Genomic DNA, 27474 nt, shown 5'->3' on the forward strand with positions numbered 1-27474 from the left:
TAACTTTGAAATAATACAGAAATGATTTCTTGCTTACGGCAAAACAGATTGCATTTACTTCAACAGTTAGAGTGGAAAAGTGAAAGTATAGAGACAGCGAATAGTTCAAAGTATCGATGATTCTTGAATAAAGATGGCCGTACGGACCTACACGGTTATACAATATCATATCAGTCTTTAGCCATCTATATACACCCCTATGTAATCCTAATTGGTTTAGGTTAGAATCAAATGAGTTTGATTTGACGGTTAGCTGTCAATCTTCAATGTGCAACATTAGCTTTAAATGTTTCATATCTGAATACTTGTGTATATTATGGAATGCAATTCTGTGCTATTATCACAACCAGTTTAAACTAGACTTCTGCTGACTTTGCTATTTTCCACATTGTGGACACTAGCGCCTTAATGTTGCTATGGTGCCTGCCCTGTCCTTGGAATGATACCTGGTACGACTTGTGTTTTAATGTCACACTGTCTTACAAATGTATTTGTTAGAACAATGGAGCTCAGTAAAAGTACTGTTTTAATCTATAATGGAATTATGCTGTGTCGTGCTGTTTTGTGTCTCTCTTCTGTTGAAGCTATATGTTTTGAGATGACCTGAGGTTATGAGTGTTGAAATCCTTAATTTGAAATGGGTATTTAAAACTGGGGCTTAATATTTACGCTAAATAGCTATCTTTTACCTATCAGGTGTATTAGAAAATAGTTGGTTTCTACAGAAGCCATGTTAAACTCTAGCGTGTGATGAGATCTTTATTTCAGAAATTAATACTGTATAAACGTGAATGCTTCGATGCTGCTGAGTGAGCATTAATTGTTGAAATAAATAAATTCTTCAATAATTTTGACAAGAAAGCGAACATTAAATTGTGCCAATGTCTGGCTCAGCCACAAGGCTGTTTGTTGAATCCAATCAAGATGAGTAAGAAATAAAGCTATTGTCTTTCACAAACTGTCTTTTTGAATCAGTGTGCCTTGGAGTGACCAAATATATTAATTAAAGATTACTGTTTTATTTATCCACTAATCAGTAACAGATGATTGATCCTTAATTCAGTTACAATGAATGAATCAATAATGAATCAGTAGTTCTCGTAAAAGACTGATTTTTATTAGCTGTAAAAATATAAAAGCAAGGCAGCAGAGTGGCACAATGGTTAGCACTGACGCCTCATGGTGCCGATGTCCCAGGTTCGAACCTGGCTCTGGGTCACTGTCCGTGTGGAGCTTGCACATTCTCCCAGTGTTCGCGTGGGCTTCGCCCCCACAACCCAAAGATGTGCAGGGTAGGTGGATTGCCCCTTTATTGGAAAAAAATGAATTGCGTACTCTAAATTTCTTCAAAAGCTTATTTGCTGTATATGTAAAGAATGTTTTGGGTGGCATGGTGGTGCAGTGGTTAGCACTACTGCCTCACGGTGCCGAGAACGGGTTAGATACCGGCCCAGGGTCACTGTCCATGTGGAGTTTACACATTCTCCCCGTGTCTGCGTGGGTCACACCTCCACAGTCCAAAAAGATTGTGCAGGATAGGTGGATTGGCCACGCAAAATTGCCCTTAATTGGAGAAAAATAGTTGGGTCGTCTAAATTTATAAATTTTTAAAAAAGGAATGTGTAATGAAGATAAATGTACTGGCAAGAGAGACTTTCAAGGTCAGATTAACCTCATCATTTGAAGTTGTAAAATAAGGAATTCTATAGAAGCAGATAAAGGGATAGTATGAAACAGTTCTATTGTATTCCTGCCAAAGTTAATGAGAGAAGGTGGTGTCAGTAATTGGGGATCCAAATCAATTAATCTAGTGACCAAATTGACCAATTGTCATGTTATGAGGTAATGGTCACTTTGGTGATAAAAGTAGAGGTTCCGAACGTCTTCCTTGCTGGCCAAGTACTGAAGACTCCTGAGGCCGAGTTCCAAGGAAATTACTGTCAAAGAAGGAGCCTGACTCCCGAGGCTGAATTCAACAAATATTGCTGTTGAAGAGAGAGCCAGAGAGGGTTACGCTTCTACTGACTGATCACTCACATGAAGTTGGAAAAGTCAATGCCTTAAAGTTCAGTAAACTTTTTTCTTTTCATAAACTTATTTTTGAATTTACTATCCAGAGAATTCTGCCTTCATCTTAATTGATTCAAGTGCTGTCCAACCTAAAATGAATTTATTAAATGGTAAGTTGGGGGTAGCTGAAATCAATTACGTTCTCGATAACCAGATCAGTATCTTCAATTAAAAACCTTGCATTTCTATCGCACCTTTCACAACCACAGGGCGTCCCAAAGTGCTTCACAGCCAATTAAGTAGTTTTGAAGTGTCATCACTTTTGTAATGTAGGAAACGCGGCAATCAATTTACACATAGCAAGATCCCACACACAGCAATGTGATAATGAGCAGATGATCTGTTTTTAGTGATGTTGATTGAGGGATAAATATTGACCAGGACACCGGGGATAACTCCCCTGCTCTTCTTCAAAATAGTGGCTGTGGGATATTTAACATCCACCTGATAGGGACAGACAGGGCCTCAGTTTAGTATCTTATGTGAAAGAAGGCTGTTCTGACAGTGCAGCACTCCCTCAGTGCTGCGAGGAGGAATGTTGGATGTTTTTTTTTTTGTTCTCAGGTCCCTGGACTGGGATTTGAATCCACAACCTTCAGACTCAGAGGTGAGAGAGCTGCCCACTGAGCCACGGCTGACATTATAGACAATACAAAGTTCGAAAGTGAAAGTTACCCTTTAAAACCCCCACCCTTTGCCTCCAGTGCCTAAATGTAATAATAAAAACCCCAGTATAAATAACATGGATTTGACTGACAAATGTTGAGGTGTTGGTTTCGAGTCACAAGTTTTGACTTCCCATTTGAGCCTCGGGCACCTTTCATGTCAATGACAGGCAGCGACGGAGCTGAGAGCTGAATTTAACTGAGAATAACGCTTCAGTTGGCAAACTTCCATGAATGTCACACAGTTTATGTAAAGGGCTGAATCCAGATTTATAGAAGACAGATTTTTAATTGGTAATGGGTTGAAGGGCAATGGTGAACTGGCAGTATGGTTGAATTAAAGCCTGGATGAGAACAGCCATGATAGAATGGCAGAGCAGACTCGATGGGCCAAATGGCCTAAATTCTGCTCCAAAATCTTATTAACTCATGAAAGGGGGAGACATTGATTTGCTCCCAGATGTTGCCCAGAGGAGGAAGCTTTAGTCTGGAACTCATTGTCCAACCTCCACATTGTGACATCACAAAGGAGCTCGTCCTCTAAATCAGCCAATACGAATAAATCCGTTCCGCAGTGACGTCACTGCATTTGAGCGCACCCGCCCCCACCCTTTGTTCCCCCTCCCCAGCACATCGTCAAGACGGTTTCCAGGCAACCGGTCGACAGCTCCAGCCAGAGCGAGAAGCCCCTCCCCAACCCAGGACTGCGCATGTCTCGGGGAGAGGGGAATCTGCGCATATGCAGGGTGAGCTCAATCCCGCTGATTTTACCGCTGACTTGTGCCCAATGGAAGATTGGAGAACCGGAAGTACTCTGTTTCTCCGCCAATCAGAGCTCCCCCATTGTCTCATTCCGGAAGCTGGACATGGAGGTTTCTGCCGAGAAAAGCCGTTGTTCCTCCAACCCTGAATGAGCTTGAGCTGCACACAGACTCCTGTCTCCAACATCTGTGAGTAAAACACTTTCTTTTCTCCCACTTTCCATTTATTTTCTCATTCTCACCTTCAATTGGTCACTTGCAGCAACTGAAGGGAAAGGAAGTGAATCCAGGGAGGGTACAGACTCTGCAAAGCTTGGCCCAGGTCTCTCTCTCTCTCTTAAAGACATTGACATCCTTTGTTCCCTCAGCTTGACACATTTATTTATCTGGCGAAAAGGACGATCTCTTTCTTAATGTTCACAATTAAAGGGCTGGTTTCCCCAGGAGATGACGGACATTTAAGGGGACAGTAAACAGGGCAAATCCAACTCAGCCAATTACTTCTCTGTAGGTCTACTGTCTATCATCAGCAAAGTGGTGGAAGAAGTAATCAAAGTTGCTATTAAGTGGCACTTATTCTGCAATAACTTGCTCCTGGACACTCAGTTTGAGTTCCCCCAGGGTCACTCAGCTCCTGACCTCATTCCAGCCTTAGTTGAAACTTGGACGAAAGATCTGAATGCCAGAAGCGAGATGAGAGTAACTGCCCTTGACATCAAGGCAGCATTTGACTGAGTATGGCATCAAGGAGCCCTAGCTAAACTGGAGCCAATGGGTATCGGGGGATAACTCTCCACTGGTTGGAGTCACACCTGGCACAAAGGAAGACGGTTGTGGTGATTGGAGGTCAATCATCTCATCTCCAGGACATCACTGCAGGAGTTCCTCAGGGCAGTTTCCTCAGCCCAACCATCTTCAGCTGCTTCATCAATGATCTCCCTTCCATCATCAGGTGAGAAGTGGTGATGTTTGTGGATGACTGCACAATGTTCAGCACCATTCTCAACTCCTCAGATAATGAAGCACTCCATGTCCAAGTTCAGTAAGACCTGGACAATAACCAGGTTTGGCCAAATAAGTGGCAAGTTACATTCATGCTACACAAGTGCCAGGCAATGACCATCTCCTACAAGAGAGGATCTAATCACCACCCCTTGACATTCAGTGGCATTTCCATCGCTGAATCCCCCACAACCAACATCCTGGGGTTTACCATTGATCAGAAACTGAACTGGACTAGCCATATTAATACTGTAGCTCCCAGGGCAGGTCAAAGGCTAGGAATTCTACGGCGAGTAACACACCACCTGATGCCCCAAAGCTTGTCGACCAGACATCTACAAGCACAAGTCAGGAGTGTAATGGAATATGCTCCACTTTGCTGGATGAGTGCAGCTCCAACAACACTCAAGATGCTTGACACTGCCAAGGACAAAGCCTGATTGATCGCGTCGCCTTCCACAAACATTCAAACCTTCCACCACCGACAAACAGTAGCAGCTGTGTTTACCATCTACAAGATATACTGCAGTAACTCATAAAGGTTCTTCAGACAGCACCTTCCAAACCCACAACCACTCCCACCTAGAAGGACAAGAGCAGCAGATACCTGGGAACCCCAACACCTGGAGGTTCTCTTCCAAGTTACACGCCACCCTGACTTGGAAATATATTGCTGTTCCTTCACTGTCCCTGGGGCAACATCTTGGAATTCCCTCCCTAACAGCACAGGGGATGTAGGGCAGCATGGTGGAGCAGTGGTTAGAGCTGCTGCCTCACGGCGCCGAGGTCCCAGGTTCGATCCCGGCTCTGGGTCACTGTCCGTGTGTAGTTTGCACACACTCCCCGTGTTTGCGTGGGTTTCGCCCCCATAACCCAAAGATGTGCAGGGTAGGTGGATTGGCCACGCTAAATTGCCCCTAAATTGGGAAAAAATGAATTGGGCACTCTAAATTTATAAAAAGCAAATGAAAGAAAACAGCACAGGGGATGTACCTACACCTCAAGGACTGCAGCGGTTCAAGAAGGCAGCTCACCACTACTTCGGAAGGGCAACTGGGGATGGGTAATAAATGCTGACCTAACCAGCATTGTCCACATCCAGTAAATTAATTTTTAAAAATGTAATATCGGACAGAGATATGTCTCGTGTTGTTGATATGTTATGTATTGTATGGTATTATTGATGGTTCCGTAATGAAATACATGTATTATTATTTCTAGTTTTGTAAATAGTACTGTACCTACATTATATATTTCCAGTCATACAGTCATTGCAGCACTGACAGAATCCATTTGGGAACTCAAGTCAATGCTTTTTAAAAAAAATATATTTATTAAAGTTTTTTAACACAATTTTTCTCCCTTACAAACAATAACCCCCCCCCCCCGTAACAAAAAAAACCTGAGAAATCGCGCAGAGCAAGATATATACATGGCAAAATGATATATTTACACAGCTTTGTACACTGGCCGTACGTGCCAGTTTCCCCAACCCTTCATGTTATCTCTTGCTCATCCACCCTCCCAGGCAGTCCCGTCCGTCCCGTCCTCCCCCCCCCCCCCCCCCCCCCCCCAAGGTTGCTGATGCTGCTGACCGACCTTCCTCTAACGCTCCACGAGATAGTCTAGGAACGGTTGTCACCGCCTGTAAATCCCCTGCGCAGACCCTCTCAAGGTGAACTTAATCCTCTCCAAATTTATGAACCCAGCCATATCATTTATCCAGGCCTCCAGGCTGGGGGGCTTCGCCTCCTTCCACATTAGCAAGATCCTTCGCCGGGCTACTAGGGACGCAAAGGCCAGAATGCCGGCCTCTTTCGCCTCCTGCACTCCAAATATTGCTAGCCCCCAGCTTGGCTTGACCCGGACTTTCACCACCTGAGATATTGCTCCCGCTACTCCTCTCCAGAACCCCTCCAGTGCCGGGCATGACCAAAACATATGGACATGGTTCGCCGGGCTCCGTGAGCACTTTCCACATCTGTCCTCTACCCCAAAGAACCGACTCAACCTCGCCCCGGTCAAGTGCGCTCTGTTGACCACCTTAAATTGTATCAGGCTGAGCCTGGCACACGAGGAGGAGGAATTAACCCTACCTAGGGCATCTGCCCACAGACCTTCCTTAATCTCCTCCCCCAGCTCCTCCTCCCATTTACCCTTCAACTCTTCTACCAGTGTTTCCCCCTCTTCTTGCAACTCCTGGTGTATTTCCGACACCTTGCCCTCCCCGACCCATACACCCGAGATCACCCTATCTTGAACTTCTTGTGCTGGGAGCAAAGGGAATTCCCTCACCTGTCGCCTCACAAAAGCCCTCACCTGCATATACCTAAAGGCATTTCCCGGGGGTAACTAGAACTTCTCCTCCAGTGCCCCTAGGCTCGCAAACGTCCCGTCGATGAACAGGTCCCCCATTCTTCCAATCCCCGCCCGATGCCAGCTCTGGAAATCCCCGTCCATCTTCCCCGGGACAAACCGGTGGTTACCCCTGATCGGGGACAACACCGATGCTCCCATTGCACCCCGGTGCCTTCTCCACTGGCCCCAGATCCTTAGCGTTGCGGCCACCACCGGGCTCGTGGTATACTTTGTCGGTGAGAGCGGCAGCGGTGCCGTCACCAACGCCCCCAGGCTCGTTCCTTTACAGGACGCCATCTCCATCCTCTTCCATGCTGCCCCCTCTCCCTCCATAACCCACTTGCGGATCATCGCCACATTTGCTGCCCAGTAGTAACTCCCCAGGTTTGGCAGCGCCAACCCTCCTCGGTCTCTACTGCGTTCCAGGAACCCTCTCCTTACTCTCGGGGTCTTATTCGCCCACACAAACCCCATAATACTCCTGCCTACTGTCTTAAAAAAGGCCTTAGTGATCACGATGGGAAGGCACTGAAACACAAACAGAAACCTCGGAAGGACCACCATTTTGACCGACTGCACTCTACCCGCCAGCGAGAGCGGTAACATGTCCCATCTTTTGAAATCCTCCTCCATTTGCTCCACCAACCTCGTCAGATTCAGTTTATATAGGGTCCCCCAACTCCTGGCAACTCAAGTCAATGCTGACTCTCTGTACAGCAATCCAGTCAGTCCCAATTCCTCTCGATATCCCTGTTCCCCTGCAAGTTTATTTTCTTCAAGTGACCATCCTATTTTATTTTAAATTATTGATCACCTGGACTTCCACAAACCTTGTGGGCAGTGAGTTCCCTGTCATGACCACTCCATGACTAAATAAAATTCTTCCTCAGAATTTCCCCATCTCTAATCAGTAAATGTACTTGTATGGAGATTCTCTACTCTTGTACAGGTTTTAGTGAGTTTAGATTTGTTGATCAGCACCTTCAAGAAAATTGGGAGGGAAAGTAAGTGAATACAGTCTGTTTATTACACACATTTTTCATCCAGTAATGTAGACATGTATCTGTCTGGCAGCCTGCATGAAGATTTTCAGGTCTCTGTGTCCAGGACAGGAAGCAGTGAGTTTGGATCTGTCAATCAGCCTGAATCAGCACCTTCAGGAGAATTGGGAGGGTGAAGATTAGATACAGCAGAATGAGAATGGAGGGAGAGTGTGTGGGATGGAGATTTAGAGCATTTCAGGGAAAGAGAGAGGAGAGAATGTTCGATAGAAACTAGAATTGTCTGTTCTGAGTTTCTATCCTGTACTGACAATGATTACTATTGTAAAATCTGTTTGCAGGAAGTTCGAACGAGAGGGGTTTGAGGCCGAGCTCTCAAACTAAATATCACGTCAAGAACTGACTGAGTCACTCAATTCTTGGGAACCGAATATCATCGGCCTTTGAATCTAGAAGGAGAAATGTTTGTCTATTCTGTCTGCTTCAAGAGATTTTAAACATCAGTGTGTCTGGAAAAGCACTGAGACACACACACACACCCGTGTGAGACTGTTACAGAGCACTGACTGTGGAAAGAGCTTTAACCAGTGACACAGCCTGAAAAAACACGACACCATTCACGGCTTGGAGAGACTGTATAGGTGTTCTGTGTGTGGACGAGGCTTCAACTGATCGTCCAACGTGGTGAGACGCAAGATCACCCAGACCATGGAGAAACCATGGAAATGTGAGGATTGTGGGAAGGGATTCAGAGCCCCATGCGAGCTGGAAAGGCATCAACGCAGTCACACTGGAGAGAGGCCGTTCACCTGCTCTGACTGTGGGACGGGATTCACTCAGTTATTCAGCCTGCAGAGCCACCAGCAAGTTCACACTGGGGAGAGGCCGTTCACCTGCTCTGACTGTGGGAAGGGATTCACTCAGTTATCCAACCTGCGGAGACACCAGCGAGTTCACACTGGGGAGAGGCCTTTCACCTGCTCTGACTGTGGGAAGGGATTCACTCAGTTATCCAGCCTGCAGAGCCACCAGCGAGTTCACACCGGGGAGAGGCCGTTCACCTGCTCTGACTGTGGGAAAGGATTCACTGAGTTATCCAACCTGCGGAAACATGAACGAGTTCACACTGGGGAGAGGCCTTTCACCTGCTCTCAGTGTGAAAAGAGATTCACTGACATTGGCCACCTGCGGAGACACGAACGATTTCACACTGGGGAGAGGCCTTTCACCTGCTCTGACTGTGGGACAGGATTCACTCTGTTATCCAACCTGCAGAGCCACCAGCGAGTTCACACCGGGGAGAGGCCATTCACCTGCACTGTGTGTGATAAGAGATTCACTCAGTTATCCAACCTGCAGAGCCACCAGCGAGTTCACACCGGGGAGAAGCCGTTTATCTGCTCTGTGTGTGATAAGGGATTCACTCAATTATCCATCCTGCATAGACACAATGTCACTCACACCAATGAGAGACCCTTTAAATGCTCCGACTGTGGGAGTGGGTTTAAAAGCTCTCGGGTACTGATGTCCCACCAGCGCATTCACACTGAGGAGAGACCGTTCAGCTGCTCTCACTGCACAAAGAGGTTTCAAACATCATCCGCATTGCGGAGACACCAGCGAGTTCACACTAAAAAGAAGCCATTCACCTGCTCTGACTGTGGGACGGGATTCACTCAGTTATCCAGCCTGCAGAGCCACCAGCGAGTTCACACTGGGGAGAGGCCGTTCACCTGCTCTGACTGTGGGAAAGGATTCACTGAGTTATCCAACCTGCGGAAACACGAACGAGTTCACACTGGGGAGAGGCCTTTCACCTGCTCTCAGTGTGAAAAGAGATTCACTGACATTGGCCACCTGCGGAGACACGAACGATTTCACACTGGGGAGAGGCCTTTCACCTGCTCTGACTGTGGGACAGGATTCACTCTGTTATCCAACCTGCAGAGCCACCAGCGAGTTCACACCGGGGAGAGGCCATTCACCTGCACTGTGTGTGATAAGAGATTCACTCAGTTATCCAACCTGCAGAGCCACCAGCGAGTTCACACCGGGGAGAAGCCGTTTATCTGCTCTGTGTGTGATAAGGGATTCACTCAATTATCCATCCTGCATAGACACAATGTCACTCACACCAATGAGAGACCCTTTAAATGCTCCGACTGTGGGAGTGGGTTTAAAAGCTCTCGGGTACTGATGTCCCACCAGCGCATTCACACTGAGGAGAGACCGTTCAGCTGCTCTCACTGCACAAAGAGGTTTCAAACATCATCCGCATTGCGGAGACACCAGCGAGTTCACACCTAAAAAGAAGCCGTTCACCTGCTCTCACTGTGGAGAGGGATTCACTCAGTCATCCAACATGCTGAGACACCAAAGGGTTCACAAGTGATGACGGTTTAGATTCTGCTGTTATTCCTGCTGTTAATCACATCCAGGACTGAACCTGGAGTGGGTGGAGGGGTTTGTCTCCTCGTCAACTCCTGGTGCTCGGATGTGGCGACCCTGATGAACTACTGCTGCCCGGACCTGGAATACCCGACTGTGAAGTACCGTCCAGACTACCTTCCACGGAGTTCACTTCTGCCATCATCATGGTGGTCTACATCCCACCCCAGGCGGAGGTGAAGAAGGCGCTTGATGAATTGTAACCGCTACAAATAATAATGAAGCAGAATACCCGGAGGCCTTGTTCATCGTGGCCGAGGACTTTAACCAGGCCAACCTCAAGTGTACTGCCAAAATTCCGCCAATACATCTCCTGCCCCGACAGGGGCCCCAACATCCTTGACCACTGCCACACAAACATCAAGGGCCCAGATGATCCATCCCCTGACTGCACTTGGAAAATCGGACCACAATACGGTGCTCCTTCTCCCCGCTACAAGCAGAAACTTAAGCGGGAGAATCCGTTTAAGAAGGTCGATGCAACGGAAGAGCTCCTACGCGACTGCTTGGAGTCAGTGGACTGGACCATATTCAAGAACAAGGGCAGCACGGTAGCACAAGTGGATAGCACTGTGGCTTCACAGCGCCAGGGTCCCAGGTTCGATTCCCTGCTGGGTCACTGTCTGTGCGGAGTCTGCACGTTCTCCTTGTGTCTGCGTGGGTTTCCTCCGGGTGCTCCGGTTTCCTCCCACAGTCCAAAGACTTGCAGGTTTGGTGGATTGGCCATGATAAATTGCCCTTAGTGACCAAAAAAGGTTAGGAGGGGTTATTGGGTCACAGGGATAGGGTGGAAGTGAAGGCTTAAGTGGGTCGGTGTAGACCCGATGGGCCGAATGGCCTCCTTCTGCACTGTATGTTCTATGTTAACTCAGCAGCCAGCCTAAACGAGTATGCCATCACCATCACAGACTTCATCAGTTAGTGTAGAAGATTGCGTGCAAAAGAAGGTAGCCTGTACGTTACCCAACCAGAATCCATGGTTTAATTGGGAGGTTCACTCCCGACTGAAGGTGTTCAAGGCAGGCAACCCTGACCTATACAAGAAATCTATATATGACCTCCGCAAAGCCAACAGGGACTCCCAAGAGACGATACCAAACTAATCTAGAGTCGCAGACTAACGACCGGCACTCTCGTTGGTTGTGCCAGGTCGTGCACCCAGATCCTGCGCTGACCCACTGGCAGGTGTGTTTCCGGACATCCTCAACCTCTCCCTCCTCTGTTCCAAGGTTCCCATCTGCTTCAAGAAGACCACCATCATACCAGTTCCGAAGATGAACCAGGCAACGTGGCTCAATGGCTATCATCCGGTGGCCTTTACATCGATCATTATGAATTGCTTCGAGATGTTGGACACATCAACTCCATACTCGCAGCATTCCTTGATCCACTGTAATTCGCATACCGCCACAACCGGTCCACGTAAGATGCCATCTCCCTGGCCCTATACTCGCCCCTGAAGCATCTCGACAACAAGGACTCCGACGTCAGACTCCTATTCATTAACTACAGCTCCACCTTCAACACCATAATCCCAGCCAAGCTCATATCAAAACTCCAAAATTTAGGACTAGGCTCCTCCCTCTGCAACTGGATCCTCGACGTTCTGACCCATAGACCACAATCAGTAAGAATAAACAACAATACCTCCTCCATGATAGTTCTCAATTCCCCGCAAGGCTGCACTCCCTATACACACACACAACTGCATGGCAAAATTTGGCTCCAAATCCATCCACATGTTTGCTGATGACACGACCGTAGTTGTTCGGATCTCGAACATCTCCACGATAGTCCTCAATACCAGGCCCACAAAGCTGCGTACTTAGCCCCCTACTACGCTCATTATACACACACGACTGTGTGGCAAAATCTGCTCCTGCTCCATCTACAGGTTTGCTGATGACACGACGTAATGGGTCGGATATCAAACAACGATGAGTCAGAGTCCAGGAGGGAGATAGAGAACCTAGTGGTATGGTGTAATGACAACAATCTCTCCCTCAATGTCAGCAAAACTAAGGAGCTGGTCATTGACTTCAGGAAGCGAAGTATCGTACACACCCCTGTCTGCATTAATGGGGCCGACGTGGAGATGGTTAGTAGCTTCAAATTCCGAGGTGTGCACATCACCAGCATTCTGTCCTAGTCCACCCACATCGACGCGACGACCAAGAAACCTATAGTTCCTCAGAAAACTAAGGAAATTCAGCATTGCCACAGTGTCTGCCACATGGGCGGCACGGTAGCACAGTGGTTAGCACTGTTGCTTTACAGCGCCAGCGTCCCAGGTTCGATTGCCGCTTGGGTCACTGTCTGTGCGGAGTATGCATGTTCTCCCCTTGTCTGCGTGGGTTTCCTCTGGGTGCTCCGGTTTCCTCCCACAAGTCCCGAAAGACACACTTGTTAGGTGAATTGGACTTTCTGAATTTTCCCTCAGTGAACCCGAACAGGTGCCAGAGTGTGGCGACGAGGGGATTTTCACAGTAGCTTCATTGCAGTGTTTCCTTACCTGAGAAAGGACATATTGGCACTGGAGGGAGTGCAGAGGAGATTCACTAGGTTGATCCCAGAGTTGAGGGGATTAGATTATGACGAGAGGTTGAGTAGACTGGGACTGTACTCATTGGAGTTTAGAAGGATGCGGGGGGGATCTTATAGAAACATATAAGATTATGAAGGGAATAGATAGGATAGATGCGGGCAGGTTGTTTCCACTGGTCGGGGAAAGCAGAACTAGGGGGCATAGCCTCAAAATAAGGGGAGGTAGATTTAGGCCGGAGTGTAGGAGGAACTTCTTCACCCAAAGGGTTGTGAATCTTTGGAATTCCTTGCCCAGTGAAGCAGTTGATGCTCCTTCTTTAAACGTTTTAAAGAAAAAGATAGATGCCTTTCTAAAGAATAAAGGGGATATGGCGTAAGGGCCGGAGAGTGGCGCTGAGTCCACAAAGATCAGCCATGATCTCATTAAATGGTGGAGAAGGCTCGAGGGGCCAGATGGCCTACTCCTGTTCCAAGTTCTTATGTTCTTAACGTAAGCCTACTTATGACAATTTTAAAGATTATCATTGACTTTTACCAATTTTTACAGGAGCACCATAGAAAACATCTTATCTGGCTGCATCACAGCTTGTGTTATGGGCCAGGGTTTAGAAAACTCCAACGTATATCATGGAGTTCACCTGACCTACAATTGTTTATTGATTTTGGTTACGATGAGCACAGGGCCTGCCTTTCAGGGGTTATTCAACAGAGGCCTTAACACACACAGTAAGCATTTGTATCAATTACAAACATAAATACCCGACACAGCTACTGTAATCTATGTATAACCCTTAATAAATTCCCCCCTTTAACTTTTCCAATTTAATAACTAGATCCCATAAACCAGTACCTCCTTTTCAAAGGTGTGGCCCAGCACACAGAACTCAAGACCTGGTTTGGATGCTCTTGTTTCCTTTCCAAAACAGCAGGTTTGAATTCCTTCCAGAAAACAATTATTTCTTTTCAAGTTATCAAGCAGTCTGGAAACAGCTTTTAAAATGAAGATAGAGAGAGACAGGCCAAAATACTCCTCTTTCTGAGTACAGCAGCCAAAAATGTGAGAACGAAAGCAAAACACTCAGAGCCACAAAACAGCCCCAAACCAAAGCGAAAGTAAATCCAACTCCCAGAGCCACAGCCCAGATCCACCCACACAATGACATCACTGAAGCCTTGTGATAAGTCAAAACATTTCTTAAAGGGACACTCCCATGACACTGGTATGGCAACTGCTCAGCCCAAGACTGTAAGAAACTACAGAGAGTTGTGAACACAGCCCAGCCCCTCACACAAACCTGCCTCCCATCCATTGACTCTGTCTACACCTCCAGCTGCTTTGGGAAAGCGGGCAGCAAAATCAAAGACCTCCCACTGAGGTTATTCTCTTTTCCAATCTCTTCCATTGGGCAGGGGTTACAAAAGTCTGAGAATACGCAATAACAGATTCTAAACAGCTTATTTCCCGCTGTTACCAGACTCCTGAATGACTCTCTTATGGACTGAACTGATCTCGCCACACATCTTCTCTACTGAGTAGCACTACGCTCCGTATGCTTTACCTGATATCTATGTATTTAAATTGTGTATTTATCATATGTCCTATGTTTTTTCATGTATAAAATGATCTGTCTGTATTGTACGCAGAACAATACGTTTCACTGTACCTCGGTACACATGAATACATTTAATCAAATCAAACTTTGTTCATTCTGACACTTGGTGAAGTGGGAGGGTCGGAGGGTTTCTTTCTGCTGGATTGGCCGGTCTCACGACTTTGCTTCCAGTGGGTTGATGCTCTTTGAGCCTGGGGGAGAGCACATTTCCACGGGAATGATCCACAAAGGCTGAAGTACATTAATTTTATCCTGGATAGTAAATAGTGTTATTCCCCCACTACAGGTGGATCTAAAAGAAACCAGATGGGTTTTTACAACTATCGACAATGCTTTCATGGTCATCAATGACTTTTAATTCCAGATTTTTAATTAATTTAAATTTCACCATCTGCCGAACCTGGATCCCTATTGCATTATCCTGGGACTCTGGATTACTGGTCTGGCTATTGTTTTCCGAGATGTGTTTTGTGAGAGATGAAGTCACTATAGCCAATAAGTGAGCTATTTTCGAGTTGTTTCCTTTACGTCCTGTACTTTCCCACCAAATTGCAGACAAAACAGCAGCAACTGTACTGTGTATAAACGTGTGTTATTGTAACTACTCCCACAGATGCTTCGGTTCGCTGAAGCATTCCCTGCATGTTTGTAATAAAGATTCCTAAACTTCGACCAACTCTGGACTCCGAGTGGCATTTGTCCCACAAGAACCTGGTGTCAGGAACAGGATCCACTGACGGCTCTGATTAAAGGCAAGTCCCCTTTGACAGCAGATACCGGGGTGAGTATTGTTTGTTTTATACCACCCGTGTTTAGTTCAGTCTGACTGACCACTGGGGACTCCTCAGAACCTCAGGGAGCTGTTTCTGGTCTGTTTCTTTGACATCCATTTAATGGAATTTCAATAACTGGAACATTTCAGGCAGGGAATTGTCGGTTTTACACCAAGGATATGTTTGGGGGCGATGCTGAAGTCCCTGTAACCGAGAGGGTTTAGTAGCTGCCGAAAAATGAGGGGATAAAGGCGTACGGGAGGCTAAACAGAAAGAGTTAGGCAGTTGGACAGAGTTTGGCGTGTGTTCAGAGGTCCCAGATAGGGGTCAGCCAGCATCAACACATCGATGGATCTGCACAGAAAAGGTCCAACCGGATGGCGTTTATAAGGCCCAAGGTGAGGTTAGTGGCTCAGGAATTTGAAAAAGTCTTGGGAGATAAAGAGGTCAGAGTGGACTCGCCCACAGTGGGAAAGGTAATTTTGAAATTTCTTTGCCCCTTTTCGTGGCATTTTCCCGGAACTTTCAGTCAAGAAACATAAAAGCTGCATTTGCGCTGGGGGATCACCTCCAGAGGGCAGTGTTTCTGCAACCTCCTACGGTGCCAGATGTATGGAAGACTTTGGAAGTTCAATAAGTTTGTCTATGTTTTGAACAATGTTTCAGAGTGTATGGCACTTCTCAGTTAGATCAGTTTTGTTCAAGTCGGGTTGTCTCTACCTGAAGGCAGAAGCTGCCGTGCTTTATTGGTACCAAGGCAGGAAACTCTCGAGCATCTTTATGATGCATGTTGATGACTGCCTATGTGGTGATACTAGTGAGTTCCAAAACAATGTTACTGACAGGATCAGAACAACATTTAAGGTTGGAGCCAGACTTCTGGGACCTTTAAATAAATTGGAATGGAAATCGGGCAGTGTGGGTCTGACGTGACTTTACATCAACAATCTCACGGAGACAGTATGAACCCTGTCACAGTCAATGGGGCCGGGGCCTCACAGAAAGATGAAGGTGTTTCCAAAGCTGGGACTGAGCTGCTGCAAAGTTGAATTGACGAATGGGGCCCACAGGCAAGGCCGGATACAGGTTTTGATGTCTTCGAGCTGAGTTCTGTAATGAAACATCCAGAGGTCGAGGATATTTAACGGGCAAACAAAACATTAAAAAATACAAGATGGAGAAATGTGTGCTGAAATTTCCATCTTTGGGTGAGCTGCAAAATATAAAATGGATTTTTTTAGTGATGCCTCACTCGGATGAGCCTGGCTCAGTGTCTGTACACTGAGTGATGTTTAAAAATCTCTTTCAGCAGAAGAACAGACAAACATTTCTCATTCTAAATTCAAAGGTCGATGATATTCAGCTCCCATGAATCGAGTGACTCTGTCACATCTTGATGTGATGTTTGGTGTGAAATTTCATTCTGTAACTCCTCCCCTTCTAATATCCTGTAAAAGGAGTTTACAAAAGCCATCACTGTTAGTGCAGGATACCCAAATGAAATGTGAAATTTGATCCTATTGTAAGATCCGGGTTTGGCTTCAATCTCAATTGTAACACTCAAATCAATTACACGTCAGACTGTGTTGTGAAAGTTACCTGCAGCTCCTGACTAGTTACAGACCATTCCGGGTACAAGAATGTTGTCACAGAATTTATTAAGTTAATTGTAATAAGTACAAAATCACAATAATTAACAAAGGCAGTGGATCAGTCCGTTCACTCTGGATCACCAGCTCTCAGCTTCCAGGTGACTGTGGAGCTGTCTCTTGTTTTGTTGACTGAAGTCTATCCTCTTACTTCATGTTGTGTTGTGCACCGAGCTCCAGAAAATTGTAGCTCATTAACCCTTTCTACTACCTACCTCTGCGCATGGTCGGTAGTATCCTGTGTTCAGTTTTGGTCTCCTTACTTGAGAAAGGACGTACTGGCACTGAAGGGTGTGCAGAGGAGATTCACTCGATTAATCCCAGAGCTGAAGGGGTTGGATTACGAGGAGAGGTTGAGTAGATTGGGACTGTACTCGTTGGAATTTAGAAGGATGAGGGGGGAATCTTTATAGAAACATATAAAATTATGAAGGGAATAGATAGGATAGATGCGGGCAGGTTGTTTCCACTGGCGGGTGAAAGCAGAACTAGGGGGCATAGCCTCAAAATAAGGGGAAGTAGATTTAGGACTGGGTTTAGGAGGAACTTCTTCACCCAAAGGGTTGTGAATCTATGGAATTCCTTGCCCAGTGAAGCAGTAGAGGCTCCTTCAGTAAATGTTTTTAAGATAAAGATAGATAGTTTTTTGAAGAATAAAGGGATTAAGGGTTATGGTGTTCGGGCCGGAAAGTGGAGCTGAGTCCACAAAAGATCAGCCAAGAACCGCGGGAGAATCGTCATCTTAACAGTCTGCACCCTCCCCGCCAATGACAGCGGGAGCGCATCCCACCTCCGGACCTCCTCCCTCACTCGTTCCATCAGTTGGGACAGGTTGAGCTTGTGCAACCTGTCCCAGTCCCGTGCCATCTGAATCCCCAAATATCGTAAACTCTCCCCCACCAGCCTGAACGGCAACCCCTTCAGCCTACTCTCCTGCCCCCTCGCCTGAATTACAAACAACTCGCTCTTAGCCATGTTCAATTTGTATTCGAAGAACCGGCTAAATTCTCTCAGAGTTGCCATAATACCGTCCATCCCCACCATTGGGTCTGATACATATAACAGCAGATCATCCGCATATAACAAGACTCTATGTTCCACTCCCCCCCCCCCCCCCCCCCCCCCCGGACTAGCCCTTTCCACCCCCTAGAAGATCTCAGTGCAATTTTGCGGTGCAATCTCAGTGCAATCTCTATGGCCAGCACAAACAGTAGTGGGGAGAGAGGGTAGCTCTGTCTTGTCCCACGGTGCAGTCTAAAGTAGTCCGATGTTGTCCTGTTCGCCTCCGGGGCCTGATACAATAGCCTAACCCAGTCGATGAACCCCGCCCTGAACCCGAACCATCCTAGTAACTCCCACAGAAAATCCCACTCGACCCGGTCAAAAGCCTTTTCAGCATCCATGGCTACCACTATCTCTACCTCCCTACTCTCCGGGGGCATCATAATCATGTTGAGCAGCTTTCTTATGTTGGCCACCAGCTGCCTCCCCTTTACAAACCCAGTTTGGTCCTCCACAGTTACATCCGGTACACAGTCCTCAACCCTGGTCACCAAAATGTTGGCCAGTAGCTTGGCATCTACGTTAATCAAAGAGATCGGCCTGTATGACCCACAGGCCTCCGTGTCCTTATCCCGTTTCAGAATGAGCGAGATGGTGGCCTGCGACATCGTCGGGGGTAAACTCCCTCTGTCTGTGCCTTGTTAAAGACCCTGACCAGCACCGGCCCCACTATCCCAGCAAATTTTTTGTAAAACTCCTCCGGATACCCGCCCGGTCCCGGAGCTTTACCCAATTGCATGACCTTCTGGCCCCCAATACCTCTTCGATCCTGACCAGGGCCCCCAGTCCGTCCACCAACGTCTCCCCACTCTTGGGAAGGTCAGTCCGTCCAGGAATCGCCTCATTCCCCCGGGTGGTTCCGAAGTGTACAGGTTCCTACAAAAGTCCCTAAAGACCTTGTTCAGCCCTGCTGGAACACCCACTAGATTACCTACCCCATCCACTACCCTCCCTATTTCCCTAGCCGCTTCCCTCTTCCTCAGTTGCTGTGCAAGCATTCTACTGGCCTTCTCCCCATGCTCATAAATCACCGTTACCTTTCTAAGCTGCTCTACAGCCTTACCTGTAGTCAGCACCCCAAATTCGGCCTGCAGCCTCTGTCGTTTCCTGAGTAACTCTGGCCTCGGGGATTCCGCGTAACTCCTGTCCGTCCGTAGAATTTCCTTAATGAGTCGGTCCGTCTCAGCCCTATCTGTCCTGTCCCTGTACACCCGGGTTGAAATCAGCTCCCCTCTCACCACTACCTTCAGTGTCTCCCGCTGCTGAGACTTCTCCAGTATTGTTCACCTGCAGGTAATTCTGCATGCATTTCACCAGCTTCTCATACACCGCCTCGTCCGCAAATAGTCCAGCTTCCAGCCTCCATGGTGGGTGCTGAAAGCTGTCCTTACAAAACTGCTGGTCTACCCAGTGCGGAGCATGGTCCGATCTGGTAATTGCCGAATATTCTGCCCCCACCATTCCGGCCAGCAGGTCCAGACTCACAACAAAGTAGTCAATTCGTGAGTACACCTTGTGGACGTGGGAGGAGTACGAGAACTCCCTCGCTGCCGGCCGGCTAAATCTCCACGTATCTGCTCCCCCCATTTCCTTTGAGCTTCTTTAAGTGTATTCAGATCCTGTGACCTCAATGGACTGAATAATTTCAGTTAGATGTTTTCTTGTCATCACGTTGGAGATTTGCACCGAGATCGGGGAGATATTTCTGTCTGTGAGAGCAATAACATCTGGCCCAATACCACGCAGATTTGCGCTTGCGTCAACATCTCTCTCACTTGCATTGCAGCCAATCACTGACCGTTTCTTCCTGCCTCTGTATTTGTTCTCGACCTGATGCACTTGTGACTTTTTCAGCTCTGATGTGAAACGACAAATGGCACATTTGTCGATTCTGGCACAGCTCTTTCCTGTGAAACTGCGATTCAGCTGGTTGAACGGTTTGGTGGACAACAATAAAGCACCATTCCCTCACCGGGAATTGAACCCAGGCCGCGGCGGTGAACGCGCCGAATCCTAACCACTAGAACACCAGGGAAACTAACGATAAAAGTTGTAACCCGGGTTGACAGTATATCACTTTTTTTTTGATTTCTGAGTTTTCATTAGAAGTATACAAAATTACATGTTTAAAATGAACACAAGTGACATCTTCAGCCAATCACAACACCGATTGTTGTTCGCTGAAACATGAAATCGACAGTGAGGTGAAATAGTCCCAAAAGCTGCTCATGTGTAACTTCCAATTTCCTAAACCCACCAACCTCATCTCTGTGGCTCCTGTGAAACTGACAACACGTCATCCGGCGGACATTCATTCGTCATTTCAAATAACTCATTTTACTTTTTGAAAACATAGTTAATCCTTTTCGCAATTAAGTTTTGATCAAAATTAGAATAGTTTCCAATTTTTGATGTTCTTATTCTGAACTGGAACTATCACACGTTTGCGGAACAAACACAAACTCTCCTGTTTCACACTGGGCAGGAATATTAAAAAGTACTCATCTGTAACTATTAGGAAAGCTTCCTGGTTCCGATATGTTGTTAAACATTAACACAACACGTCATCTCACAGCCCTGTGACATTTACACTTCCACAAGTTTTCAATGAGATTATTTCTTGCCTGGCTCCACAGTGGGTGAGAGAGGGACAAGCAGCAGGATTTTACCCGAACGCGGGGACTGCAGCTTCAATCAGCGGGTTACTGCCCATCCCGGGGACACTCCAACCAGGAGCAAAGCTCCCAATACACCGAGCACAGGCTCAGAAACATGCAGGTAGATTATACCCTGCTCACTGAACCTCCGAGCAGCATTTACACAATTCCTCAGTCAGTGGAACATCCTTTGAGCTTCTTTAGGTGTATTCAGATCCTGTGACCTCAATGGACTGAATAATTTCAGTTAGAAGTTTTCTTGTCATCACGTTGGAGATTTGCACCGAGATCGGGGAGATATTTCTCTCTGTGAGAGCAATAACATCTGGCCCAATACCACGCAGATTTGCGCTTGCGTCAACATCTCTCTCTGAGCCAATCACTGACCGTTTCTTCCTGCCTCTGTATTTGTTCTCGACCTGATGCACTTGTGATTTTTTTCAGCTCTGATATGAAACGACAAATGTCACTGAACTGATTCTGGCAGAGCTCTTTCCTGTGAAACTGCGATTCAGCTTCGTTGAACGGTTTTGGCGGACAACAATAAAGCACCATTCCCTCACCGGGAATTGAACCCGGGCCGCGGCGGTGAACGGGCCGAATCCTAACCACTAGACCAACAGGGAAACTGACAAACAGGGTTTTAACCCGTCTGACAGTATATCATTCGCCTTTCATTCTTATTTCCCAGTTTTAATTAGAAAATATACAAAATTACATGTTTAGAATGAACAGAAGTGACATCTTAAGCTAATCACAATACCAATTGTTGTTCGCTGGAACATGAAATCGACAGTGAGGTGAAATAGTCCCAAAAGCTGCTCATGTGTAACTTCCAATTTCCAAAACCCACCAACTTGATCACTGTGGCTCCTGTGAAACTTACAACACAACATCCGGCGGATATTCATCAGTAAATAGAAATAACTCATTTCAATTGTTAAAAACATTTTTTGTCGCAATTAAGTTTTGATCAAAATTTGAAGTTTCCAGTTTATGTTGATCTTTTTCTGAAGTGAAACTATCACGTTTGCTGAACATAAACAAACTCCCCTGTTTCAGACTGGGCATAAACAATACAACTTACTCATCTGTAATTATGAGGTTACTGCCCATCCCGGGGACACTCCAACCAGGAGCAAAGCCAATACACCGAGCACAGGCTCAGGAACATGCAGGTAGATTATACTCCGCCTACTTAACCTCCGAGCAGCATTTACACAATTCCTCAGTCAGTGGAACATCCTTTGAGCTTCTTTAGGTGTATTCAGATCCTGTGACCTCTATGGACTGAATAATTTCAGTTAGATGTTTTCTTGTCATCACGTTGGAGATTTGCACCCAGATCGGGGAGATATTTCTGTCTGTGAGAGCAATAACATCTGGCCCAATACCACGCAGATTTGCGCTTGCGTCAACATCTCTCTCACTTGCATTGCAGCCAATCACTGTCCGTTTCTTCCTGCCTCTGTATTTGTTCTCCACCTGCTGCACTTGTGACTTTTTCAGCTCTGATGTCAAACAACAAATGTCACTGAACTGATTCTGGCACAGCTCTTTTCTGTGAAACTGCGATTCAGCCTCATTGAGCATTCTGCTGGACAACAATAATTCATCATTCCCTGAACAGGAATCGAACCGGGGCCGCGGGAAGTGAAAGCGCCGAATCCTAACCACTAGACCACCAGGGAAACTAACGATAAAAGTTGTAACCTGGGTTGACAGTATATCACTCACCTTTTATTTTGATTTCCGAGTTTTCATTAGAAGTATACAAAATTACATGTTTAAAATGAACACAAGTGACATCTTCAGCCAATCACAACACCGATTGTTGTTCGCTGTAACATGAAATCGACAGTGAGGTGAAATAGTCCCAAAAGCTGCTCATGTGTAACTTCCAATTTCCAAATCCCACCAACCTTATCACTGTGGCTCCTGTGAAACTGACAACACGTCATCCGCCGGACATTCATTCGTCATTTCAAATAACTCATTTTACTTTTTGAAAACAGAGTTAATCCTTTTCGCAATTAAGTTTTGATCAAAATTAGAATAGTTTCCAATTTTTGTTGATCTTTTTCTGAACTGAAAGTATCACACGTTTGCGGAACAAACACAAACTCTCCTGTTTCACACTGGGCAGGAATATTAAAAAGTACTCATCTGTAACTATGAGGAAAGCTTCCTGGTTCCGATATGTTGTTAAACGTTAACACAACACGTCATCTCACAGCCATGTGACATTTACACTTCCACAAGTTTTCAATGAGATTATTTCTTGCCTGGCTCTACAGTGGGTGAGAGAGGGACAAGCAGCAGGATTTTACCCGAACGCGGGGACTGCAGCTTCAATCAGCGGGTTACTGCCCATCCCGGGGACACTCCAACCAGGAGCAAAGCTCCCAATACACCGAGCACAGGCTCAGAAACATGCAGGTAGATTATACCCCGCTCACTTAATCTCCGAGCAGCATTTACACAATCCCTCAGTCAGTGGAACATCCTTTGAGCTTCTTCAGGTGTATTCAGATCCTGTGACATCAATGGACTGAATAATTTCAGTTAGATGTTTTCTTGTCATCACGTTGGAGATTTGCACCGAGATCGGGGAGATATTTCTGTCTGTGAGAGCAATATTATCTGGCCCAATACCACGCAGATTTGCGCTTGCGTCAACATCTCTCTCACTTGCACTGCAGCCAATCACTGACCGTTTCTTCCTGCCTCTGTATTTGTTCTCGACTTTTTCAGCTCTGATGTGAAACGACAAATATCACTTAACTGATTCTGGCAGAGCTCTTTTCTGTGAAACTGCGATTCAGCTTCGTTGAACGGTTTGGTGGACAACAATAAAGCATCATTCCCTGACCGGGAATTGAACCCGGGCCGCGGCGGTGAAAGCGCCGAATCCTAACCAATAGACCACCAGGGAAACTGACAACCAGGTTTTTAACCTGTCTGACAGTATATCATTCGCCTTTCATTCTTATTGCCCAGTTTTAATTAGAAATATACAAAATTACATGTTTAGAATGGACAGAAGTGACATCTTAAGCTAATCACAACACCAATTGCTGTCGCTGAAACATGAAATCGACAGTGAGGTGAAATAGCCCAACAAGCTGCTCATGTGTAACTTCCAATTTCCAAAACCCACCAACTTGATCACTGTGGCTCCTGTGAAACTTACAACGCAACATCCGGCAAACATTCATCAGTAAATAGAAATAACTCATTTCAATTGTTAAAAACATTTTTTGTCGCAATTAAGTTTTGATAAAATTGAAGTTTCCAGTTTATGTTGATCTTTTTCTGAAGTGAAACTATCACGTTTGCTGAACATAAACAAACTCCCCGGTTTCAGACAGGGCAGGAACATTAAAACTTACTCATCTGTAATTATGAGGCAAAGCTTCCTCGTTCCGATTTGTTGTTAAACATTAACACAACACGTCACCTCACAGCCTTGTGACATTTATACTTCCACAAGTTTGGAATGTGTTTCTCTCTTCCCCGGCTCCACAGTGGGTGAGAGAGGGACAAGTAGCAGGATTTTACCCAAACTCTCAATTCACCCGCTGCCAGCAGAACGCGGGGACTGCAGCTTCAATCAGCGGCTAACTGCCCATCCCGGGGACACTCCAACCAGGAGCAAAGCTCCCAATACACCGAGCACAGGCTCAGAAACATGCAGGTAGATTATACCCCGCTCACTTAACCTCCGAGCAGCATTTACTCAATCCCTCATTGAGTATCATTTCCTTTGAGCTTCTTCTGTTGTATTCAGCTCCTGTGACCTCAATCACTGTCCGTTTCTTCCTGCCCCTGTCTTTGTTCTCCACCTGCTGCACTTGTGACTTTTTCAGCTCTGATGTGAAACAACAAATGTCACTGAACTGATTCTGGCACAGCTCTTTTCTGTGAAACTGCGATTCAGCTTCATTGAACATTTTGCTGGACAACAATAATTCATCATTCCCTGACCGGGAATCGAACCCGCGGCGGTAAAAGCGCCGAATCCTAACCACTTGACCACCCGGGAAACTGACACGGAAAATTTTAACCCGGGTTTACAGTATATCATTCACCTTTTATTTTGGCCGAGTTTTCATTAGAAGTATACAATATTGCATGTTTAAAATGAACACAAGTGACATCTTAAGCCAATCACAACACCGATTGTTGTTCGCTGTAACATGAAATCGACAGTGAGGTGAAATAGTCCCAAAAGCTGCTCATGTGTAACTTCCAATTTCCAAAACCCACCAACCTTATCACTGTGGCTGCTGTGAAACGTATCCGGCGGACATTCATTAGTAATTTCAAATAACTCATTTCAATTTTTCAAAACATTGACAGTTAATCCTTTTCGCAATTAAGTTTTGATCAATATTAGAATTTTTTTGATCTTTTTCTGACGTGAAACTATCACGTTTGCTTAACATACACAAACTCCCCTGTTTCATACTGGGCATAAGCAAGAAACTTACTCATCTGTAATTATGAGGCAACGCTTCCTCGTTCCGATTTGTTGTTAAACATTAACACAACACGTCATCTCACAGCCTTGTGCCATTTACACTTCCACAAGTTTTGAATGAGATTCTTTCTTCCCCGGCTCCACAGTGGGTGAGAGAGGGACAAGCAGCAGGATTTTACCCAAACTCTCCATTCACTCGCTGCCAGCAGAACGCGGGGACTGCAGCTTCAATCAGCGGGTTACTGCCCATCCCGGGGACTGTCCAACCAGGAGCAAACCTCCCAATACACGGAGCACAGGCTCAGAAACATGCAGGTAGATTATACCCCGCTCACTTAACCTCCGCGCAGCATTTACACAATCCCTAAATGACTGATGCTTCTTTCGTTGTATTCAGCTCCTGAGACCTCAATGCACTGAATAATTTGAGTGAGAAATTTTCCTGATGCCACGCCCGAGATTTGCACCCAGATCTGGGAGATACTTGTATTTGGTGAGCAATAACATCTGGCCAATTACCACCCAAATTTTGGCTGAAGTCAACATCTCTCCGTCTCTTCCAGCATCTGTACTTGTTCTCGACCTGCTGCACTTGTGACTTTTTCAGCTCTGATGTGAAACAACAAATCTCACTTAACTGATTCTGGCAGAGCTCTTTTCTGTGAAACTGCGATTCAGCTTCGTTGAACGGTTTGCTGGACAACAATAAAGCATCATGCCCTGCCCGGGAATCGAACCCAGCTCCGCGTCAACATTTCCCTCATTTTGCTGAATTCCAGTCGATTTGTCAAGCATGATTTTCCCTTTCATAAATCCATGCTGACTCTGCCCAATCCTGCCACTTTTTTCCAAGTGCTGTGCAATAATTTTGGGATTCTCAAATCCCTACAGTGCAGGAGGCCATTCACCGTATTTTATTGCAATGAAATAAAGGTAACTACAAAGACATGAGGGAGGAGCTAGCCGGAGTTGATTGGAAAAGGAGCCTAGCAGGGCAGGTGTTTTGGGGGGTTATTAGGCAGGCACAACAGAAATTCATCCCAAGGAGCAGAACATATGCTAAGGGGAGGACAAGGCATCCATAGCTGATGAGGGATGTCAAGGACAGCATAAAAACAAAAGAAAAAGCTTACGAAGTGGCGAGCATTAGTGGGAAGCCAGAGGAATGGGAAGCCTTTAAAAGCGAGCAGAGGACAATTGTTGCTCGTTTTAGCCTTAGTTTAATTGCTCTTGTTCTATCATCTTTGCTCTTGAGTCGCCAGGTATCTTTCTGATACCGCCACGAGCTTCAAGTCCGAGTAATGATCAATAATCCAACACACCGCTTAGTAAGAGTTAAATCAACGCACATTTATTATATACAGTAAATACTTATACGTTAATTCTACTTCTAAGCTACTTCCTACAACTAACAGGCCAATACTTAACTTTGGGAATGGCCCACCAGGTCAGGGAAACGAATGGCCTTTCGTATGGGTTCTGAGCCTGCGGGATTCAAAGCTGGTACAGGTCGATAGCCAGGAGCGCCTATCTCGTAGCGAGCATTGAAGTAAGACTTACCATTTTAGCAGCTGTTGCAGAAGGTCAGCAGAAGGGTCTCGAAGGCTGGAGAGAGAAGAAGGGTGCAGAGAGATCGATTTGAACTTGGATTCTATTCTTATAGTCCCCAGAGGCTTCCCACCTTTCGGGGCGGACCCTGTACCTGGTTCCAAGTGATTAGACTTTGTCCCAATCACTTGGTTCGATGTTCTCCAATGCTGGAGCGATTCCTTGATCAATGGGCGGTTTTGGGGTGGTCGTTCACCTCTCTTTGTGTAGGCTCCTGCTGGCGCCGAAAAGTCTGGGTTGGCTTTGTGTCTAATTTGTTGCACATTGTTCCCGGGGATTGCTAATTCATATTCAGATGGCTGGTGTGTTGTTATGCTGATGGCTGCAGGTATCGATTCTGTCTGGCCTCCCCAGAGGCGAATACACAGTTTTACCTGCAGCTGTTTGTTTTAGTCCTGTTGGCTGATTTTCCCATCAGCCTCTTCCGTTTGCCATTTTAAATCGGGGTTTGGCCATTCTAATCGGGAGTTAGCCATTTTAACTGGCTACATTTCCTCCTTGTGATCCTAACGCGAAGCGTGAAGGATCACATCATTATGTTACTTTCCATTCCCTGACCCGGGGGGACGGGGGGGGGGACACTTCCTTCATGGCCTCTGCACTGACCATATCGATGCACAAAATTTTTTAACTAACAATTCTAAGGGCGCTATGTCAGACAGGGACATGCATTACAAAACAACAAACTTGGAACCTCTAACTTATCCTTAATATACTACACTCGCTTAAACATTCCATTATCCTACCTTCCTCAATCATACAACAAAATCATAGCATTTC

The 27474-nt window shown here is 46.1% G+C and overlaps 1 protein-coding gene and 1 non-coding gene across 2 annotated transcripts; one reads left to right on the forward strand and one right to left on the reverse strand.

Moving 5' to 3' along the window:
- The first annotated feature begins 3537 nt into the window (after positions 1–3537).
- Positions 3538–15138, forward strand: LOC140422324 (uncharacterized). The gene is made up of 2 exons (XM_072507352.1): positions 3538–3685; positions 8199–15138. The coding sequence occupies exon 2, from the start codon at positions 8566–8568 to the stop codon at positions 10162–10164; it is 1599 nt and encodes a 532-aa protein (XP_072363453.1). The 5' UTR covers positions 3538–3685; positions 8199–8565; the 3' UTR covers positions 10165–15138.
- Positions 15139–23466: 8328 nt separating this feature from the next.
- Positions 23467–23538, reverse strand: trnae-uuc (transfer RNA glutamic acid (anticodon UUC)). The gene has a single exon. It is a non-coding gene; the product is annotated as a tRNA-Glu (tRNA).
- Between the last annotated feature and the right edge of the window lie 3936 nt (positions 23539–27474).

This window comes from Scyliorhinus torazame, chromosome 5, assembly GCF_047496885.1.
Source record: "Scyliorhinus torazame isolate Kashiwa2021f chromosome 5, sScyTor2.1, whole genome shotgun sequence".
NCBI lineage: Eukaryota > Metazoa > Chordata > Chondrichthyes > Carcharhiniformes > Scyliorhinidae > Scyliorhinus > Scyliorhinus torazame.

Coding starts and splice junctions, on each gene's coding strand:
- LOC140422324 (XM_072507352.1), top strand. CDS start 8,566: ATGGAGAAACCATGGAAATGTGAGGATTGTGGGAAGGGATTCAGAGCC.